Source organism: Eschrichtius robustus, chromosome 5 (assembly GCF_028021215.1).
Source record: "Eschrichtius robustus isolate mEscRob2 chromosome 5, mEscRob2.pri, whole genome shotgun sequence".
Taxonomy (NCBI): domain Eukaryota; kingdom Metazoa; phylum Chordata; class Mammalia; order Artiodactyla; family Eschrichtiidae; genus Eschrichtius; species Eschrichtius robustus.
This window is the reverse complement of record NC_090828.1, coordinates 8,581,674-8,601,342: the sequence shown is the minus strand read 5'-3', so window position 1 is coordinate 8,601,342 and position 19,669 is coordinate 8,581,674. Positions and strand designations below refer to the sequence as shown.

The 19,669-nt window shown below is 39.9% G+C and overlaps 1 protein-coding gene across 14 annotated transcripts in view; it reads left to right on the top strand.

The window, feature by feature from the left end:
* The window catches only part of ARMC9 (armadillo repeat containing 9), a 156,239-nt gene that overhangs the window by 81,998 nt on the left and 54,572 nt on the right, over positions 1 to 19,669 (top strand). For all 14 annotated transcript variants that reach the window (XM_068544238.1, XM_068544237.1, XM_068544239.1 and 11 more), the window contains one exon: positions 177 to 232. In XM_068544238.1, coding sequence (XP_068400339.1) covers positions 177 to 232 — 56 coding nt within the window. The remainder of the gene's footprint in view (positions 1 to 176; positions 233 to 19,669) is intronic.

Here is a 19,669-nt window from a genome sequence, read left to right as displayed (position 1 = left end):
TTAAAACTGCTTAGGAGGATATCAAACTATGGCTGAAGTGGTAGCAGCAACGTGACTGTTTTGCTGTAACCTAACTCTCACTAGGGTGTTAACGTGTCTCTGCAGCGGCTAAAGGATTTTGTTGACCAAGCCTCCCAACTGTGGTTGCGGTTATTCATTGATTTTTTTCTTTGTAGAAGAGCTATTGGACGGTGTTCTTGAATCTGATGATGACGAAGATGAAGATGATGAAGTAAGTTGGAGGCTCTTGACACCACATAGAAAACTCGGGCCAACTATTCTGAGTCTCTTCCTTGCCTTGGAAAGTTAGTCCAGAAACGGAGCTTTCAGTCCCTGCTGCGTTACCTCTCACAGTTCTGTGGGTCGGCTAGAGCTCAGCCGGGCCGTTTTCTGCTGGCCTCTCTTGGGGTGTCAGTGGCTCTTCTCCGCGTCTGAGCTGGCATCGCGTCCGCCACGGGCCCTTCTCCACGTGGCCTCTAATCACTCAGCTGTCCATCCTGGACTGCCTTACGGGTTGGGGGCCGGGCTCCAGGGGAAAGAAGTGAAAGCTTCCAGTCCTTGTGTGCGCTCAGCAGCCTGCGTCAAGTGCAAGTCACACTGTTGTTGGAATGTGTCTGTCACTTCCCAAGGTGACAACTTTGAAGGAGACAGCAAAATTATTTAAACCCAAAACACAGATAACGAAGCCACTGTTTTCAGTTAGCTGCTTAGTGCCTCTAAAGGTAAAATGGCTCTAGGAGGGGCCGGAGGCCGGGGTAAATTATGGCTGCCTTGCCTTACATTGAGCTGAAATCTGTGCCCTTGCAACTTCGGCCACTGGGCCTGCTCCGCTGGAGACTCTCAAGGATCCCCAGATGCAAAATCTGATTTTTCTCTCTAATTTCTAAAAATGTAATGACTTGTCCTGATGTATTAACACTTATTTAGTTATGTCTGAATACATATACATACACGTACCAACATAAAAAGTTAACTAGAGTTAGTTTTTTTCTGACTTGTAGACTGTCTAGGATATAACGTCAAATGGGAAAAGGAAATTGCAAAGTAACACGAGCAGTGTGGGTCAATTTCAGAAAAAACAAACTTATAAACACACGTCCTGATGAATTATATACCTGCTCATATATACGTAGCAGAAAGGTGTGGAAAGTTATACCCTCTTAGTTGGCACTGGAAATTCCCTGGGTGAGGTCTGGGGATGAGGAAGCGTGGCTGAGAGGTGAAGAAAGGCCTGGATCAGCAGGGCCCAGGGCTGCAGACTCACCACGTGAGGTGAGAAGTAAGAGGGGCACGCTGGATTTAGTGGACAGAGGTTGGCTGCTGAGCATTTTTGAAGACTAACGAGGCAAAAGCCAAACTGAGTAGTTGAGGAGCGGGTGGGAAGGAAGAGAATGGAGCTAATAAGTACATACAGCTCTTCCCACAGGTTTGGCTATGAGCAGGGGAAGAGAGTTGGATGGTGGCTAAACAGGGCATTTTTGTTTTGTTTTCATTTGGGAGATACCTAAGCATGTTAAAATGCTGTTTGGGAAGGATCCAGTTGAGAGGGAAAGGTTGAACATTCAAAGCAGGAGGAGAGAGAGAGGATGGCGTCAGAAGGACAGGTGTTTTCATTATTTTCTAAATTGCTTCTTATACTCTTCTTGGACCATTTAAAGCTCCAGAGGAAAAAAAAACTATCATTAGATAAGCTTGGACAGTACCTAGGAGAGAATGGACAAATGACAACAACAATTTTAAGGGTTCCAACGCATCTCACCTAGTGCTTTGAAGAAATGTGTTATTATCTAATACAGTTTATTTTTATATTAAACATAGATAATATGTTCCCAAAGGGTCGAAGGTGAATCACAAGGAGTCCTGATTCCAGTATTCTCACCACAAATGGCTCACGTTTTCTTACAGTTTGAGGCGAGTTCCTTGTGTCTAGCTCATAAGTGGCCTTGTAAGTGGAGATGAAAGGCCTTTCTGTGCTATTCCAGAAGATTGATTTTTAAGACAAATATTCTCCCCTCTTAACAAAACAGGTTTAAAGGCTGGGTGAGATCAGCCGTGGACATTTACTTACTGGTTGCCATGAAAGTGACAATCATGTGCTCAGCAGTTCCTTTCTCTATAGACTTCTGAAATCTCAGAGCCATTCACTTGCTTATTCAACACATACTTGAGGACCTTAAAATAACATTATTCTAGGAAATAGTGGGGCAGGGATCCAAAAGAAATTTAAAAGAGTGTCTATGGTTTAAAATGCCTCTAAGAGTTTAAAGTCTAGATAGGTGAGGTAATAAAGACCCTGATAATAGCGTGTGTGGCATCACCACGTGCCAGGCACTGTTCTAGGCACCTTACACGTACTATTTACCCGTTTATTCCTCACAAGAACCCGGTGACAGGTGCTGTTATTGTTCCATTTCACAGACAGGGAAACAGAGAAAATATGTCACTTGCCGAGTTCACACAGCTGATAATTAAGTGATGCAGCCAAGAATCAAAGCCAGGTGGTCTGACTTGTCCGCACTGTTAACCACTACATGATTTTGTCTCTTGCGAGACATATATAAACACATATATAAACAGTTAGCAAATAATAGAAAATAAATATGCGCTCATAGGTCCGTGAATGTGATAGAAACAAGAAGTGCTGCAGAAATTCGGAGTACTCAGAGAAAACTGGAAAGTGGCTGTTTTTTTTGTTTGTTTGTTTTTTTAATGTTATATTTATTTATTTATTTCTTTTCCACACACACACACACACACACACACACACACACACACACACTGTATTTTATTTTTACAAGAGATAAATAGACTGACACCAAGCATTGTACATGGATGACCACAACAAAAGCAACAGTGATTGCAATTACCAAACATGAAACACACTCATACTATGTCATAATATTGACATTCAGTCCAGTGATCCTCCACTGTGACAACTCCTTTACTTTGCAGTGAAAATTGATTTGTATATTCTTTGCCTCTGAGTCCTTGTGGGATTTTTTTTTTTTTATTCAAACAGAAAGTCACAAAAATTATACTCATCCTCATCAGTTCACTCAGTCCCATGTAATTTTTTTTTTTTCATCTTGATCTTTTGTTAGCACTTTTATGAGTTCATCAGTTTTTCATTAGAGTTCTGAAAATGCTTATTCATTCAGTTCAGCAGTATAGTCAGTCACCAGAAACCTGTACTTGTCAGAGTCTTTTCCATGAATTTCTTGAAGATGAAACCCTTTTATAGGAACATATTTGCAAAAGCATCAGAGTACACCCAGAACTGTCTGTAAATGACAAAAGACTTAAAAATGACCACGGTTAAAGATTTGATGAAAGTTCATAATAATGCAGTTGACAAGACAATTAGTTATTTCTGAGATATACATTTTAAAATAATAACTAGGATTATGACTTATAACATTATACCAGAACATATAAGATTTTTAGAAATTTCATGTAATGTCTGAAACATTTATATTAACATATTTCCATACAAATAACCCAATGAAAGTTTAGTATTAGTTGCTTTGTTTGTTTGTTTTTTTATACTGCAGGTTCTTATTAGGCATCAATTTTATACACATCAGTGTATACACGTCAATCCCAATCGCCCAATTCAGCACACCACCATCCCCACCCCACCGCAGTTTTCCCCCCTTGGTGTCCATATGTCCGTTCTCTACATCTGTGTCTCAACTTCTGCCCTGCAAACCGGCTCATCTGTACCATTTTTCTAGGTTCCACATACATGCGTTAATATACGATATTTGTTTTTCTCTTTCTGACTTACTTCACTCTGTATGACAGTCTCTAGATCCATCCACGTCTCAACAAATGACTCAATTTCGTTCCTTTTTATGGCTGAGTAATATTCCATTGTATATATGTACCACAACTTCTTTATCCATTCGTCTGTTGGTGGGCACGTAGGTTGCTTCCATGACCTGGCTATTGTAAATAGTGCTGCAATGAACATTGGGGTGCATGTGGCTTTTTGAATTACGGTTTTCTCTGGGTATATGCCCAGTAGTGGGATTGCTGGGTCATATGGTAATTCTATTTTTAGTTTTTTAAGGACCCTCCATACTGTTCTCCATAGTGGCTGTATCAATTTACATTCCCACCAGCAGTGCAAGAGGGTTCCCTTTTCTCCACACCCTCTCCAGCATTTGTTGTTTGTAGATTTGCTGATGATGCCCATTCTGACTGGTGTGAGGTGATACCTCATTGTAGTTTTGATTTGCATTTCTCTAATAATTAGTGATGTTGAGCATCTTTTCATGTGCTTCGTGGCCGTCTGTATGTCTTCTTTGGAGAAATGTCTATTTAGGTCTTCTGCCCATTTTTGGATTGGGGTGTTTGTTTCTTTAATATTGAGCTGAATGAGCTGTTTATATATTTTAGAGATTAATCCTTTGTCAGTTGATTCGTTTGCAAATATTTTCCCCCATTCTGAGGGTTGTCTTTTCGTCTTGTTTATGGTTTCCTTTGCTGTGCAAAAGCTTTGAAGTTTCATTAGGTCCCATTTGTTTATTTTTGTTTTTATTTCCATTACTGTAGGAGGTGGATCAAAAAAGATCTTGCTGTGATTTATGTCAAAGAGTGTTCTTCCTATGTTTTCCTCTAAGAGTTTTATAGTGTCCAGTCTTACATTTAGGTCTCGAATCCATTTTGAGTTTATTTTTGTGTATGGTGTTAGGGAGTATTCTAATTTCATTCTTTTACGTGTAGCTGTCCAGTTTTCCCAGCACCACTTATTGAAGAGACTGTCTTTTCTCCATTGTATATCTTTGCCTCCTTTGTCATGGATTAGTTGACCATAGGTGCGTGGGTTTATCTCTTGGCTTTCCATCTTGTTCCATTGATCTATGTTTCTGTTTTTGGGCCAGTACCATATTGTCTTCATTACTGTAGCTTTGTCGTATAGTCTGCAGTCAGGGAGTCTGATTCCTCCAGCTCCGTTTTTTTCCCTCAAGACTGCTTTGGCTATTCGGGGTCTTTTGTGTCTCCATACAAATCTTAAGATGATTTGTTCTAGCTCCGTAAAAAATGCCATTGGTAATTTGATAGGGATTGCATTGAATCTGTAGATTGCTTTGGGTAGTATAGTCATTTTCACAATGTTGATTCTTCCAATCCAAGAACATGGTATATCTCTCCATCTGTTGGTATCATCTTTAATTTCTTTCATCAGTGTCTTATAGTTTTCTGCACACAGGTCTTTTGTCTCCCTAGGTAGGTCTATTCCTAGGTATTTTATTCTTTTTGTTGCAATGGTAAATGGGAGTGTTTCCATAATTTCTCTTTCAGATTTTTCATCATTAGTGTATAGGAATGCAAGAGATTTCTGTGCATTAATTTTGTATCCTGCAACTTTACCATATTCATTAATTAGCTCTAGCAGTTTTCTGGTGGCAGTTTTAGGATTCTCTATGTATCGTATCATGTCATCTGCAAACAGTGACAGTTTTACTTCTTCTTTTCCAATTTGTATTCCTTTTATTTCTTTTTCTTCTCTGATTGCCGTGGCTAGGACTTCCAGAACCATGTTGAATAATAGTGGTGAGGGTGGACATCCTTGTCTCGTTCCTGATCTTAGAGGAAATGCTTTCAGTTTTTCACCATTGAGAATGATGTTTGCTGTGGGTTTGTCATATACGGCCTTTATTATGTTGAGGTAGGTTCCCTCTATGCCCACTTTCTGGAGAGTTTTTATCATAAATGGATGTTGAATTTTGTCAAAAGCTTTTTCTGCATCTGTTGAGATGATCATATGGTTTTTCTTCTTCAATTTGTTAATATGGTGTATCACATTGATTGATTTGCGTATATTGAAGAATCCTTGCATCCCTGGGATAAATCCCACTTGATCGTGGTGTATGATCCTTTTAATGTGTTGTTGGATTCTGTTTGCTAGTATTTTGTTGAGGATTTTTGCATCTATATTCATCAGTGATACTGGTCTGTAATTTTCTTTTTTTGTCGTGTCTTTGTCTGGTTTTGGTATCAGGGTGATGGTGGCCTCATAGGATGAGTTTGGGAGTGTTCCTTCCTCTGCAGTTTTTTGGAAGAGTTTGAGAAGGATAGGTGTTAGCTCTTCTCTACATGTTTGATAGAATTCACCTGTGAAGCCATCTGGTCCTGGACTTTTGTTTGTTGGAAGATTTTTAATCATAGTTTCAATTTCATTACTTGTGATTGGTCTGTTCATATTTTCTGTTTCTTCCTGGTTCAGTCTTGGAAGGTTATACCTTTCTAAGAATTTGTCCATTTCTTCCAGGTTGTCCATCTTATTGGCATAGAGTTGCTTGTAGTAGTCTCTTAGGATGCTTTGTATTTCTGCGGTGTCTGTTGTAACTTCTCCTTTTTCATTTCTGATTTTATTGATTTGAGTCCTCTCCCTCTTTTTCTTGATGAGTCTGGCTAATGGCTTATCAATTTTGTTTATCTTCTCAAAGAACCAGCTTTTAGTTTTATTGATCTTTGCTATTGTTTTCTTTGTTTCTATTTCATTTATTTCTGCTCCGATCTTTATGATTTCTTTCCTTCTGCTAACTTTGGGTTTTGTTTGTTCTTCTTTCTCTAGTTTCTTTAGGTGTAAGGTTAGATTATTTACTTGAGATTTTTCTTGTTTCTTGAGGTAGGCTTGTATAGCTATAAACTTCCCTCTTAGAACTGCTTTTGCTGCATCCCATAGGTTTTGGGTCGTCGTGTTTTCATTGTCATTTGCCTCTAGGTATTTTTTGATTTCCTCTTTGATTTCTTCAGTGATCTCTTGGTTTTTTAGTAACGTATTGTTTAGCCTCCATGTGTTTGTCTTTTTTACGTTTTTTTCCCTGTAATTCATTTCTAATCTCATAGCGTTGTGGTCAGAAAAGATGCTTGATATGATTTCAATTTTCTTAAATTTACTGAGGCTTGATTTGTGACCCAAGATGTGATCTATCCTGGAGAATGTTCCGTGCGCACTTGAGAAGAAAGTGTAATCTGCTGTTTTTGGATGGAATGTCCTATAAATATCAATTAAATCTATCTGGTCTATTGTGTCATTTAAAGCTTCTGTTTCCTTATTTATTTTCATTTTGGATGATCTGTCCATTGGTGTAAGTGAGGTGTTAAAGTCCCCCACTATTACTGTGTTACTGTCAGTTTCCTCTTTTATAGCTGTTAGCGGTTGCCTTATGTATTGAGGTGCTCCTATGTTGGGTGCATATATATTTGTAATTGTTATATCTTCTCCTTGGATTGATCCCTTGATCATTATGTAGTGTCCTTCCTTGTCTCTTGTAACATTCTTTATTTTAAAGTCTATTTTATCTGATATGAGTATAGCTACTCCAGCTTTCTTTTGGTTTCCATTTGCACGGAATATCTTTTTCCATCCCCTCACTTTCAGTCTGTGTGTGTCCCTAGGTCTAAAGTGGGTCTCTTGTAGACAGCATATAGATGGGTCTTGTTTTTGTATCCATTCAGCGAGCCTGTGTCTTTTGGTTGGAGCATTTAATCCATTCACGTTTAAGGTAATTATCGATATGTATGTTCCTATGACCATTTTCTTAATTGTTTTGGGTTTGTTTTTGTAGGTCCTTTTCTTCTCTTGTGTTTCCCACTTAGAGAAGTTCCTTTAGCATTTGTTGTAGAGCTGGTTTGGTGGTGCTGAATTCTCTTAGCTTTTGCTTATCTGTAAAGCTTTTTATTTCTCCATCAAATCTAAATGAGATCCTTGCCAGGTAGAGTAATCTTGGTTGTAGGTTCTTCCCTTTCGTCACTTTTAGTATATCATGCCACTCCCTTCTGGCTTGTAGAGTTTCTGCTGAGAAATCAGCTGTTAACCTTATGGGAGTTCCCTTGCATGCTATTTGTCGTTTTTCCCTTGCTGCTTTCAATAATTTTTCTTTGTCTTTAATTTTTGCCACTTTGATTACTATGTGTCTCGGCGTGTCTCTCCTTGGGTTTATCCTGTATGGGACTCTCTGCGCTTCCTGGACTTGGGTGGCTATTTCCTTTCCCATGTTAGGGAAGTTTTTGACTATAATCTCTTCAGATATTTTCTCTGGTCCTTTCTCTCTCTCTTCTCCTTCTGGGACCCCTATAATGCGAATGTTGTTGTGTTTAATGTTGTCCCAGAGGTCTCTTAGGCTGTCTTCATTTCTTTTCATTCTTTTTTCTTTAGTCTGTTCTGCAGCAGTGAATTCCACCATTCTGTCTTCCAGGTCACTTATCCGTTCTTCTGCCTCAGTTATTCTGCTATTGATTCCTTCTAGTGTAGTTTTCATTTCAGTTACTGTATTGGTCATCTCTGTTTGTTTGTTCTTTAATTCTTCTAGGTCTTTGTTAATCATTTCTTGCATCTTCTCAATCTTTGCCTCCATTCTTATTCCGAGGTCCTGGATCATCTTCACTATCATTATTCTGAATTCTTTTTCTGGAAGGTTGCCTATCTCCACTTCATTTAGTTGTTTTTCTGGGGTTTTTTCTTGTTCCTTAATCTGGTATATAGCCCGCTGCCTTTTCATCTTGTCTATCTTTCTGTAAATGTGGTTTTTGGTCCACAGGCTGCAGGATTGTAGTTTTCCTTGCTTCTGCTGTCTGCCCTCTGGTGGTTGAGGCTATCTAAGAGGCTTGATGGGAGGCTCTGGTGGTGGGTAGAGCTGGCTGTTGCTGTGGTGGTCAGAGCTCCGTAAAACTTTAGTCCACTTGACTGTTGATGGGTGGGGCTGAGTTCCCTCCCTGTTGGTTGTTTTGCCTGAGGCAACCCAACACTGGAGCCTACCTGGGCTCTTTGGTGGGGCTAATGGCAGACTCTGGGAGGGCTCGCGCCAAGGAGTACTTCCCAGAACCTCCGCTGCCAGTGTCCTTGTCCCCACGCTGAAACAGAGCCAGCCCCCGCCTCTGCAGGAGACCCTCCAACACTAGCAGGTAGGTCTGGTTCAGTCTCCCCCAGGGTCACTGCTCCTTCCCCCGGGTCCCGATGCGCACACTATTCCGTGTGCGCCCTCCAAGAGTGGGGTCTCTGTTTCCCCCAGTCCTGTCGAAGTCCTGCAATCAATTCCCACTAGGCTTCAAAGTCTGATTCTCTAGGAATTCCTCCTCCCATTGCCGGACCCCCAGGTTTGGAAGCCTGATGTGGGGCTCAGAACCTTCACTCCAGTGGGTGGACTTCTGTGGTATAAGTGTTTGCCAGTCTGTGAGTCACCCACCCAGCAGTTACGGGATTTGATTTTACTCTGATTGCGCCCCTCCTACCGTCTCACTGTGGCTTCTCCTCTGTCCTTGGACGTGGGGTATCCTCCTTGGTGAAGTCCAGTGTCTTCCTGTCGATGATTGTCCAGCAGCCAGTTGTGATTCTGGTGCTCTCGCAAGAGGGAGTGAGAGCACGTCCTTCTACTCCGCCATCGTGGTTAATCTGTCTGGAAAGTGGCTGTTTTGACAACACTTTGCCTCACCGAGGGTGAAAGGTGAGTGGAATGGATTGCTGAAGAGAAGGATGTGGTCAGGAAAGCAGGAAAGGCATCTTCTAGAGGAGGCAACATGAGCTTTATCCTTTGCTTCTCCCTGACCCACAGTGATGCCCCCACGAAACCCATATTAACAACATAGTATGTGTATGTGCTTTCATACTTTTCTTCTAAGATACACAAAGAAAGTACACAAACATATGTACCATAGTCCTGGATGTTTTTGTCAGTATTTGTTTTACAAAATGAGATAACACACAGATGCAAAGACACACATCCTCAGTGTTGCCTTTTTCCCTTCTTAATATCTTCTGGAAATCCCTCTGAGTCAACCAGCGTAGCAGTTGGGATTCCTTTTAATGCTGTGCATGTGCAGTTGTCCCGATTTTTGCTACTTCAGACAATGCTGCAGTAAGCATCTTTGCAAATATATTCCTATTTAGTGGTGCTTTTATTTACATGGGCTTCTGTTGCTGGGTTGAAGTGTATGTGTGTTTTAATCGTAGTACATTTTTCTAGATTGCTTTTTAGAAAGGCTGTAACAATTCAGGTTTCACTAGCAGAGCAAGAGAGGAGCCTTTCCCTCCATCTCCACCAGCGATAGGTGTCATTACTCTTTTTATTTTTGCCAGTCTAATGGTGGTAAAGTGGATCTCATTATTATTTTAATTTTGCATCTCCATTGAGTAGTGAGTTTGAGTGTCTTTATGTTTATTTGATTGGATATTTGGATTTGCTGTGCTGTAATTTCACATTCCTATCCTTTCTCTATTTTTAAAATTGCGTTTGTCTTTCCATGTTGGTTCATATGAATTCTCTATATATTATAGATATTGATCCTTTTTCACCTTAATTGCAACTATTTTAAAAATGTATCTTTTATTTACTGACATATTTTTATAACTTCTTGTGTCATAAATCTTTAAAAAAAAAATTTAAAGACAAATATCTTGGCTTTTATACCCTTTGGGTTTTCTATCCTGATTAAGGTTTCCCTTAACCCTAAATTTTACATGTAGTCTCGCCTAGATTTTCTTCTAAGATTTCATTTTTTCATTTAAAATTTGATTATTAAATATTTTATACATGTAAAAGAAAAAATATGTAACGTTTATGTAGGTTTGAAGTAACTGTCCTCAAATTTTTGGTTTTAGGACACTTTTATACTCTTAAAATTATTGAATATTGCAAAGAGCTTTTGTTTATGTGTATTTTGCCTGTCAATGTTTGCTAAATTAGAATATAAAACTGATAAAATGTACTTACTAATTTTAAAATGACAATAATAGGGAATTCCCTGGTGTTCCAGTGGTTAGGACTTGGCACTTTCACTGTCAGGGCCCAGGTTCAATCCGTGGTCAGGGAACTAAGATCCCACAAGCCTCGAGGTGCAGCCAGAAAAATAAAAATAAAATAAAATGACAATAATAAACCCATTACATGTCAGTGTAAATAAAATATTTTTTTTAAAAGAATTATTTTCCAAAACAAAGCAAAACAAAAAAACTATTAAGAGTAGCATTGTATTTTATTTTTACGAATCTCTTTAATGTCTGGATTAGAAAATAGTTGGGTTCTCAAATCCGCCTCTGGGTTCTATCTGTTGCAATATGTTGTTTTGATTGAAGGATATAAAGAAAATCTAACCTCATACATTTATGTAGTTGAAATTGTTGGAGTATTTTAATAGCCTTTTGGGATAGAAATATTTTTCTTTGATACTACTTCAAAACTGGACAAGTGATAGTTTATTAAAGGTTAGTTGCAATGTGGAATCAGAAACTATATCAATAAACCTTTTTTAATTCTGTTAATTAAAATCTATTCATCTATTTTGCATTTTGTGTATCTTATTTTCTGATTGCTCAGTGCTGGTGTATAGAAGTACAATTGACTTTAGTATTTTGATCTTGTTGTATCCTATAACCTTACTGAACTCATTTATTACCTCTAAAAGTTTTTGTTTCTTTGTTTTGTTTTGTGATGGATTCCTTAGGATTTTCTGTATACACCACCATGTCATCTGCGAATAGAGATATTTTCACTTCTTCCTTTCCAATCTAGATGTCTTTTATATCCTTTTCTTGTTTAATTGCCCTGGTTAGAAGTTCCAGTACAGTGTTGAATAGAATTGGTGAGAGTGGACCCTTTGCCTTTTCCTGATCTTAGGGGGAATGTTTGTCTTTCACTGTCCAGTATGATGTTAGCTGTGGGTTCTTCATAGATGCTCATTATCAGTTTGAGAAAGTTCCCTTCTTTTCCAGCTTTGTTAAGTGTTGAATTTTGTCAAATGCCTTTTCTACATCAATTAAGATGATCATGTGTGTGTGTGTGGGGGGGGGGGTGTCTTTCATTCTATTAATATGGTGTATTACACTGACTGGTTTTCATATGGTAAACCACCCTTGATCTTCTGAGATAAATCCTGCTTCTTCATGATTTGTAATCCCTTTCATATGTTGCTGGATTTGGTTTGCTAGTATCTCATTGAGGATTTATGTATCTATATTCATAATAGATAGTAGTCTGTCGTTTGACTTCTCTTGTGATATCCTTGTCTAGTTTTGATATCAGGGTAATACTGGCCTCATAATATGAGTTGGGAAGTGTTCCCACCTCTTCCATCTTTGGAAGAGTTTGTGAAGGGTTGTTGTTAATTCTTCTTTAAATATTTGGTAGAATTTACCAGTGCTGCCTTCTGGACCTGGGCTTTTCTTTGTGGGAAGTTTTGTTTTTGTTTTTACTAATTTGATCTTTTTACTTATTATATGTCTGTCTATTCACATTTTTTATTTCTTCTTGAGCCAGTTTTTGTAATTTGTGTCCTTCTAGGAATTTGTCCATTTCATCTAAGACATCAATTTGTTGGTGTACAGTTATTCATAGTATTTTCTTACGGTTTCATTTCTGTAAGGGCAGTAGTATTCCACCTTTCATTCCTGATTTTACTAATCTGAGTCTTATCTCTTTTTCTTAGTCAGTGCTATGGACTGAACTGTGTTCCCTCAAATTCTTATGTTGAAGCCCTAACCCTCGGTGTGGCTGTATTTGGAGATAGGGCCTACAGGGAGGTAATTAAGGTTAAATGAAATCGTAAGTGTGGGACCCGGATCTGATAGAATTAGTATACTTATAAGAAGGGACACTGCAGAGCACTCTGTCTCTCTCACCACCATGTGAGGACACAGAGAAAGCGGCTGTCTGCAAGCCAAGAGGAGAGCCCTCATCAGGAAGTGAGTCAGCCTGCACCTTGATCTTGGACTTCTCAGCCTCCAGAACTGTGAGAAATAAATTTCTGTTGGTTAAGCCACTCAGTCTGTGGTATTTTATGATGGCGGCCCAAGCTGACTAATACAGTCAGTCTAGCTAAAGTTTTGTCAGTTTTGTTGATCTCTACAAGAACCAACTTTTGTTTTTGTTGATTTTTCTCTATTGTTTCTCTATTCTCTATTTCATTTATCTCTACTCTAATTTCATTATTTCCTTCCTTCTGCTCTTCTTTTTCTGGTTTCTTAAGGTATAAAGTTAGCTTATTGATTTGAGATCTTCTTTTTTAATGTAGGCATTAAATACATTAAATATATACAGCTATAAATTTCCCTCTGAGTACTGCTTTTACTACACCTCATAAGTTTTGGAAGGTTGTATCTTCATTTTCATTCATCTCAAAATATTTTTTACTTTTTCTTGTGATTTCTTCACCCACTGATTATTTAAGAGTGTGTTTTCAACAAAGCCTATGAGTTGACCCCAAGTAAACTAGTGGGTTAAATAAAGACAAATTCTATGAGAGGGGTTTCCAGGAAATTGCCAGACAGGTCAAAAAAATGACAGTTCTCTGAGAATGAGGCCTTTGGGGTGCTTAAAACCTGTCTGCTCACTCCAGTGACTTGCTTGGATGCTGGTTTTCACTTTGATTGCAGAGCTGGTGGTTTTCAGGGACCTGGGGAGAGAATGAGAGGAACAGGGCAAGTTTAAATGCCACAACATTTGCTGTTCTTACTGAGAGCCAGTTTTCTTCTTGAATAAACACTGCTCAGATTGTTGCAGCCTTTGGTTAATTTTCAAAGTCCTGAAGAAATTGATTTTGACAATTTTTGCCAGTGTTCTTGCTTTTATGGAGAACAGATTTTCAAAAGGGCTTACTTCACAATTCCTGCTGGCATCCTGCCTGACTTGCACTTTCAATTGCTCTTTCACCCACACGTGATTTTGTATTTTCATGCATTGATAGTTGGGGAAATAATGGTTTTGCACTTTTGCAGTTCTTCCAGTTGTTGCCGTACTTTATTATAAAACATCCTTCCAAATTGCGTTCGTTAATATCACCACTGATCTCATCAAAAAAGTCTTCAGGTGTTAGGAAGCTATCAAGCTCACAGTAGCAGGTACCAGTTTTTTAAAATTCTTGTTTTCTCTTGAGAGTTCAAATTTTATTATTGATAACAAATACCATCAGTTGTTTTCCTTGAAGTGACAGGCTCACCTCATTAATTTTTGAGAAAATGTTTGCCAAATACCCAAGTCTGCATAACATAGTTCTTATGTCGTTCTTTTTTTTTTTTTTTTTTTAAATTATTAATTAATTAATTAATTTATTTTTGGCTGTGTTGGGTCTTTGTTGCTGCCTGAGGGCTTTCTCTAGTTGCGGTGAGCGGAGGCTACTCTTTGTTGCAATGCACGGGCTTCTCATTGCGGTGGCTTCTCTTGTTGCGGAGCCCGGGCTCTAGGCGCGTGGGCTTCAGTAGTTGTGGCACGCAGGCTCAGTAGTTGTGGCTCACAGGCTCTAGAGTGCAGGCTCAGTAGTTGTGGCGCACGGGCTTAGTTGTTCCGCGGCATGTGGGATCTTCCCGGACCAGGGCTCGAACCCGTGTCCCCTGCATTGGCAGGCGGATTCTTAACCACTGAGCCACCAGGGAAGTCCCTCTTATGTCATTCTTTTGAGTAAAAGTGGTGCTCCTTGAAAAAAAGTGCCTAATTCAGCTTGCAAATCAAATAACTGCACAAATGCTTTCTTCAAGATGACTATCGTGTACATCCTCTCGTTACGCAGAATGCTAAAAAGACAGGCCACGAGAATCAAGGTTTAATAAAATTAATTCCTGCTGCTTCACTGAGGACTTCTTAAATGAAACTCTATCATCTTTCTTTCATCTTTCATCTATCTCTCTATCCACCTATCATTTTTCTATTATTCATCTGTAAGTCTGTCTATCTATCTATCTACCTGTGGCGGTAATGGAGAATACAGTGACTACTACCAGAGCTTGTTAGCAATGCCCTGATCGATGCTATGGAACTAGTGGTTTTACCCTCCTTTGCTTTTGCACCATAAGTTCAGATATCAGGTTAAACCATGAAAGTCAATAAAGGTATTCAATGCAGTATTTCAGCTAGTGTCACTTGTCTTTTGTTGCCAAGTATTTACATAAAAGGTCTTTAATGACTAGTTAATGTTGATACTGGATGAATACAAGCCAAACAGCAGGTCCAGGCATACCTCTGCAGATTAGATATTAAATACTCAGCATTCATGTTTGCAACTTAATCTTTAATTCGACAAGCTACCGTTTCATTGAGAAGTAGCATGCTGTAAATTCTCTTGCTAACTTTCCATCCAGCCGGCATTCAGTAGTATTAGCTCTACAGGGCTGTTGTGTATTTTTCTTGGACCAACGCAGTATAATAACGTACGCTTTAAGGTCTTCAGTGTCTTTGTTTTTTAAATAATTGGGCTTGGGGGTGGGGATAATTTTAGATTTACAGAAAAAAAAAAAAAAATACACAGTTCCTGTATGCCCATAATGCAGCTTCAGTGGCTTTTTAATTTCTAGTCTGAAAAGTTATAACAAACAAATTTTCAGTTTTTGACTTTTAAAGAACTCAGTCACATCTATGTTTAAAATATTTAAATTCTTTTTCTTTAGACTCTGAATGATTGGTCTCAAAATTATACCTTAACTGGCTTTATAATACTATTCAAATGTTTACATAAGGTAAATTATTGACCTCTTTAAACTGAGGGAAAGATAACTTCCATCATAATTTTGTTTTTTATTTGCGGTTTCGCCCAGCTTTTCTGGAATAGATTCCTCCCTTCCATGAGTCAGAGAACTTTCTGATAAGTTGGTTTCATTTTTTTCAGCATTTTTTCATATAAATGGTGCAGCTGTGGGTTGAGAAATTGAGTCCTCTGATCATTCTTTTTTAAGCCAATGATCCATCCTTAAAAGTATAAGAAAAAGACTTTATAAACAAATTTTCTTTTATCTTAAAATAAATGATTCTTAAATTGTAACAGTTTTAGAGAAAAATTTTTAAATTAGAAAAGCTTTTCTATAATTTTTCATTATAAAAATAACTGTTGCAACATAAAACAATAAGCGTACTGCTAGTCTGTTACTGCGTAGGAGCAAGGAAAACCTCATGATTTCAAAATAAAGATTTATTGGTTGATAATGAAGTTATATCAGTTATAGTAGATTTAACCAAAGATTGCTAGTAAAAGCACAGTAGAAGTACTGAGAACAAACTTAGTTATGAAAATGCACATATCTATACCCCAAACCTTAGAAATTTCTAGAAAACACAAGAATAAATGAAACATACATTTTATTAACTATCAGAGTGATATCATCATGTGTCATGTAGCCTCCAGAAAACTTCACTGTATCATAAGAGAATGAGAGTGAAAAAGGCAAATATTATTACTATTAAAATAATTGTGTATTGTTTTACATTTTATAAATGATAATAATAAATATATAAGTATACTTTATGTGATATATAATAATATTATATTATGAACATAGTATAGACTTTATAAACCTCCTGAAAGGGTCTTGAGGCCTCTGAAGCTTCTCCAGACCACACTTTGAGAACCACTGGTTTACAGTTTAGTTTTGTACAATCTTTATGAGTTTGGTTATTAAAATTTACTCTGGCTTCATAAGATAGATCAGGAGGATTTTTATCTTGTCCTGGGGGCTGGAATTAGTTTTGTTTTGTTTTATTTTGTCTTATCATTTCTTTTGCCCCCCCCCCCCACACACAATCCCACCTGGCCCGTGGTGTACGCACATATTCTCCTGAGGAAGTGAAGCCGGTCAGTCTGGTACAGGAAGTGGGGGGAGGTGGGGAGGGGTCCGAGGTTAACCGCCCCCCAGGCTGCTGCCGTAAACTCAGACCCAGTGACCGTCTCATGTGGTTGATGTGACGTGGGAAGGCTAGGCTTTTTCTTTTCGTTTTCTTTTTTAATCATATTTCCTAAAGCATCGATGTAGAAAGCAGAAAACTAGGTCTTATTCCTTAAAAAAAAATTTTTATGTCACTAATTTTTCAAGTGATACTCTCTTTAGATGCATTTTACCAATACAAGACCCTGGGTAGAAACATCAGTGTCCAAAGAAAGGCCGGGCTCAGGCAGTAGAGCTGAATCAGTGGCTTTTATAAAACCCCAGTATGTTCTGACGTCACTAAGGAATCACATCAAAGCACTTGGCACAGCTCCTGGGACGCCGTAAGCCCTTGATGAGTGTCGGTTCCCATGGTGATGATGGTCATGGTTACGATCCTCAGTATCACCAGTGTCGTCAACTTCAGGCCCACCACACCTGGCTGCAGAGAACATATTACGTACTGGTGTTTCTGCACCTGGTGTCCCATTGTACTCTGGCTCTGGTGGAAGCATGGGTGCCATAGAGGAGCCTTAGATAAGGATATGGCCTCAGGTGTTTTAAAATATAGTGTATTAATAGAAGATGTGAGCTTCAGTTAGGCTAACAGATCAGAAAAAATAGTTGCACCCAGTTCCCAAGAGGTTGGGGCACATCACATCCTGGGGGGTACATGTCAGGGGAGAGGAGGCACCGAGGTCAGGAGGCTGAGGGAGAGAAAGGAAATGTGGCCAAGAGCCTTTATTGTGGTTTCCGAGGAAGGAATGGTCGGGGCAAGGTAAGATTCGCTGGTTTGAATAATTTCACGGGGCTTTGTGGTCTAGGGGCTGTCCTGAGTTGTCTGGTACCTGGCCAGACAGGTGATTAGGGCAGGTGGATAATGACCCAGAGTATGAGGACCCAACACAGGAGGTGATTGAGGCGTGGGCTCTGGATTGGTTGGGTTGCATTTGAAAGGTGTGCTCCCAAGTGAGTTGTTTAATATCTCCAGGAACTGGCTACTTCTAGGAGAGGCAGTCCTTCCATGGTCAGCCAGACCCCAGATGTCAAAGCATCAGAATAGAGAAAATAAAAGGCATGGTTAATACACGAGGCTTCCACAGCCTGGCCCCACCGGACTTTCTAGCCTTATCTCCCTCTTCTCCCTGACACTGACTCTTGAAGTAAGCAGGAGCTCCAGGGACCATGCGTGGTCTCAAACCTTCCCTGCTGTTTTCCCCACTGCCTTTATCCCACTGTTGCTGCTGCCTGGGTTCCGGGGCTGGGACAATTACTGCCATCATCATATCTGGTCATAAGAGTCACATTGATCCCTTAAGTATTCACCCCAACTGGTAAAGACCAAAGTCTTTCAAAAGGAACTTTTATTTATTTAAAAACTAGAGGAAGAGGGACTTCCCTGGTGGCGCAGTGGTTAAGAATCCGCCTGCCAATGCAGGAGACATGGGTTCGAGCCCTGGTCCGGGAAGGTCCCACATGCCGCGGAACAACTAAGACCATGTGCCACAACTACTGAGCCCGCGCACCTAGAGCCCATGCTCCACAACAAGACAAGCCACCTCAATGAGAAGCCCGCACACCGCAACCAAGAGTGGCCCCTGCTCCCCACAACTAGAGAAAGCCCGTGTGCAGCAACGAAGACCCAATGCAGCCAAAAATTAAATTAATTAATTAATTAAGCTAAAAAAAAAAAAAAAAAACTAGAGGAAGAAAGCGAGTAAAAGAGGTGTTACAGCTGTTAGATTCAGATCAGCTTCAGAGAAGGTGGGCATCCAGGCTTAGGAATGGCATGAGTCAAGAGCATAGGCCGGACACCAGCCAAGGATGGTTTACTTTGGCCTCAGCTTGGAGTATGCAAAGGAGAAGGGTAGGAGACAAAGCTGGAAAGGCGGTTTGGAGCCAGGCTACAGAAAATGGAATATCTGTGAAGCCCCGAATATTTATTTGTGAGCCTGGGAGGGATGCGAACAGAGCTGTGCTATAGGATGGTTGATCTGGCGTCAGTGTTCAAATTAACAAGAGATCAAGAAAGCTTAGAATTACTGAAGAGCCATTATCTTCTGAACGCTTACTGTGTGCAGGCCAAGAGCTTTACGAGCTTTCTTCTATTTATTCCTCGTACCCCCTCTGTCAAATAGGTACTATTATTAGCCCTATTTCTTGGATGAGGAAACCAGAGTTTAGAAACTCTGAGTTTCAGAGTTCAGAAACTTGCTCAAGGTTACATGGGCAGTAATGGGTGGAACTGAGATTTAAAACCAGACTCTCTGGTGTGAGAGTCTCTGTGCCCGCCCTCCCTCTGCTGCATGCTTCAGTGGGGATGATGCTGAACTTGGCCGCCAGCTGGGAGATACTCTGCAGGGGGTGCTCCTGGAGGTGGAACTGGCAGGAGCTGGTCACTAACAGGGCATGTCATTAGGAACCGAAGGCTGGGAACCTTGACCCTAGATAGCAGGGAGGGTGGTGATGCCTTTAACAAAAATGGGCAACACAGGCTTGGGGGTGGGGGAAGCCTATCGTGTATTAGGGGAAACTTGATTTTTTTTTTTTTTAAACATATGCAAGTTTTATTTACCCACAGTAGTTCAATTTTTACTCTTTTTTTTTTTTTTTGGTAGCGCCAGCTCTTTAGTTGAGGCAGGCAGGCTCCTTAGTTGCGACTAGCCGGCTCCTTAGTTGTGGCATGTGAACTCTTAGTTGCAGCATGCATGTGGGATCTAGTTCCCTGGCCAGGGATTGAACCCGGGCCCCCTGCATTGGGAGCATGAGTCTTAACCACTGCGCCACCAGGGAAGTCCCGGAAACTTGATTTTATGTGGGAGGCACATACCATTATCTGGCTAGAACAGAAAGTGGGTGGGGCCTAGATCCAGTCAGTTTCCCACCGGGCTTCCTTCAAGCGACCTTGCATTCCACAGACAGAGAGGTGTTGAGTGCTTGGGCCATGACCTCCTTTCTCTTTGGCCACCTTTATACACAACCTGTGAGATGGTTGATCCACCTGAAACTGCTTCAAAGTACACGTCCAAAGAACCAACT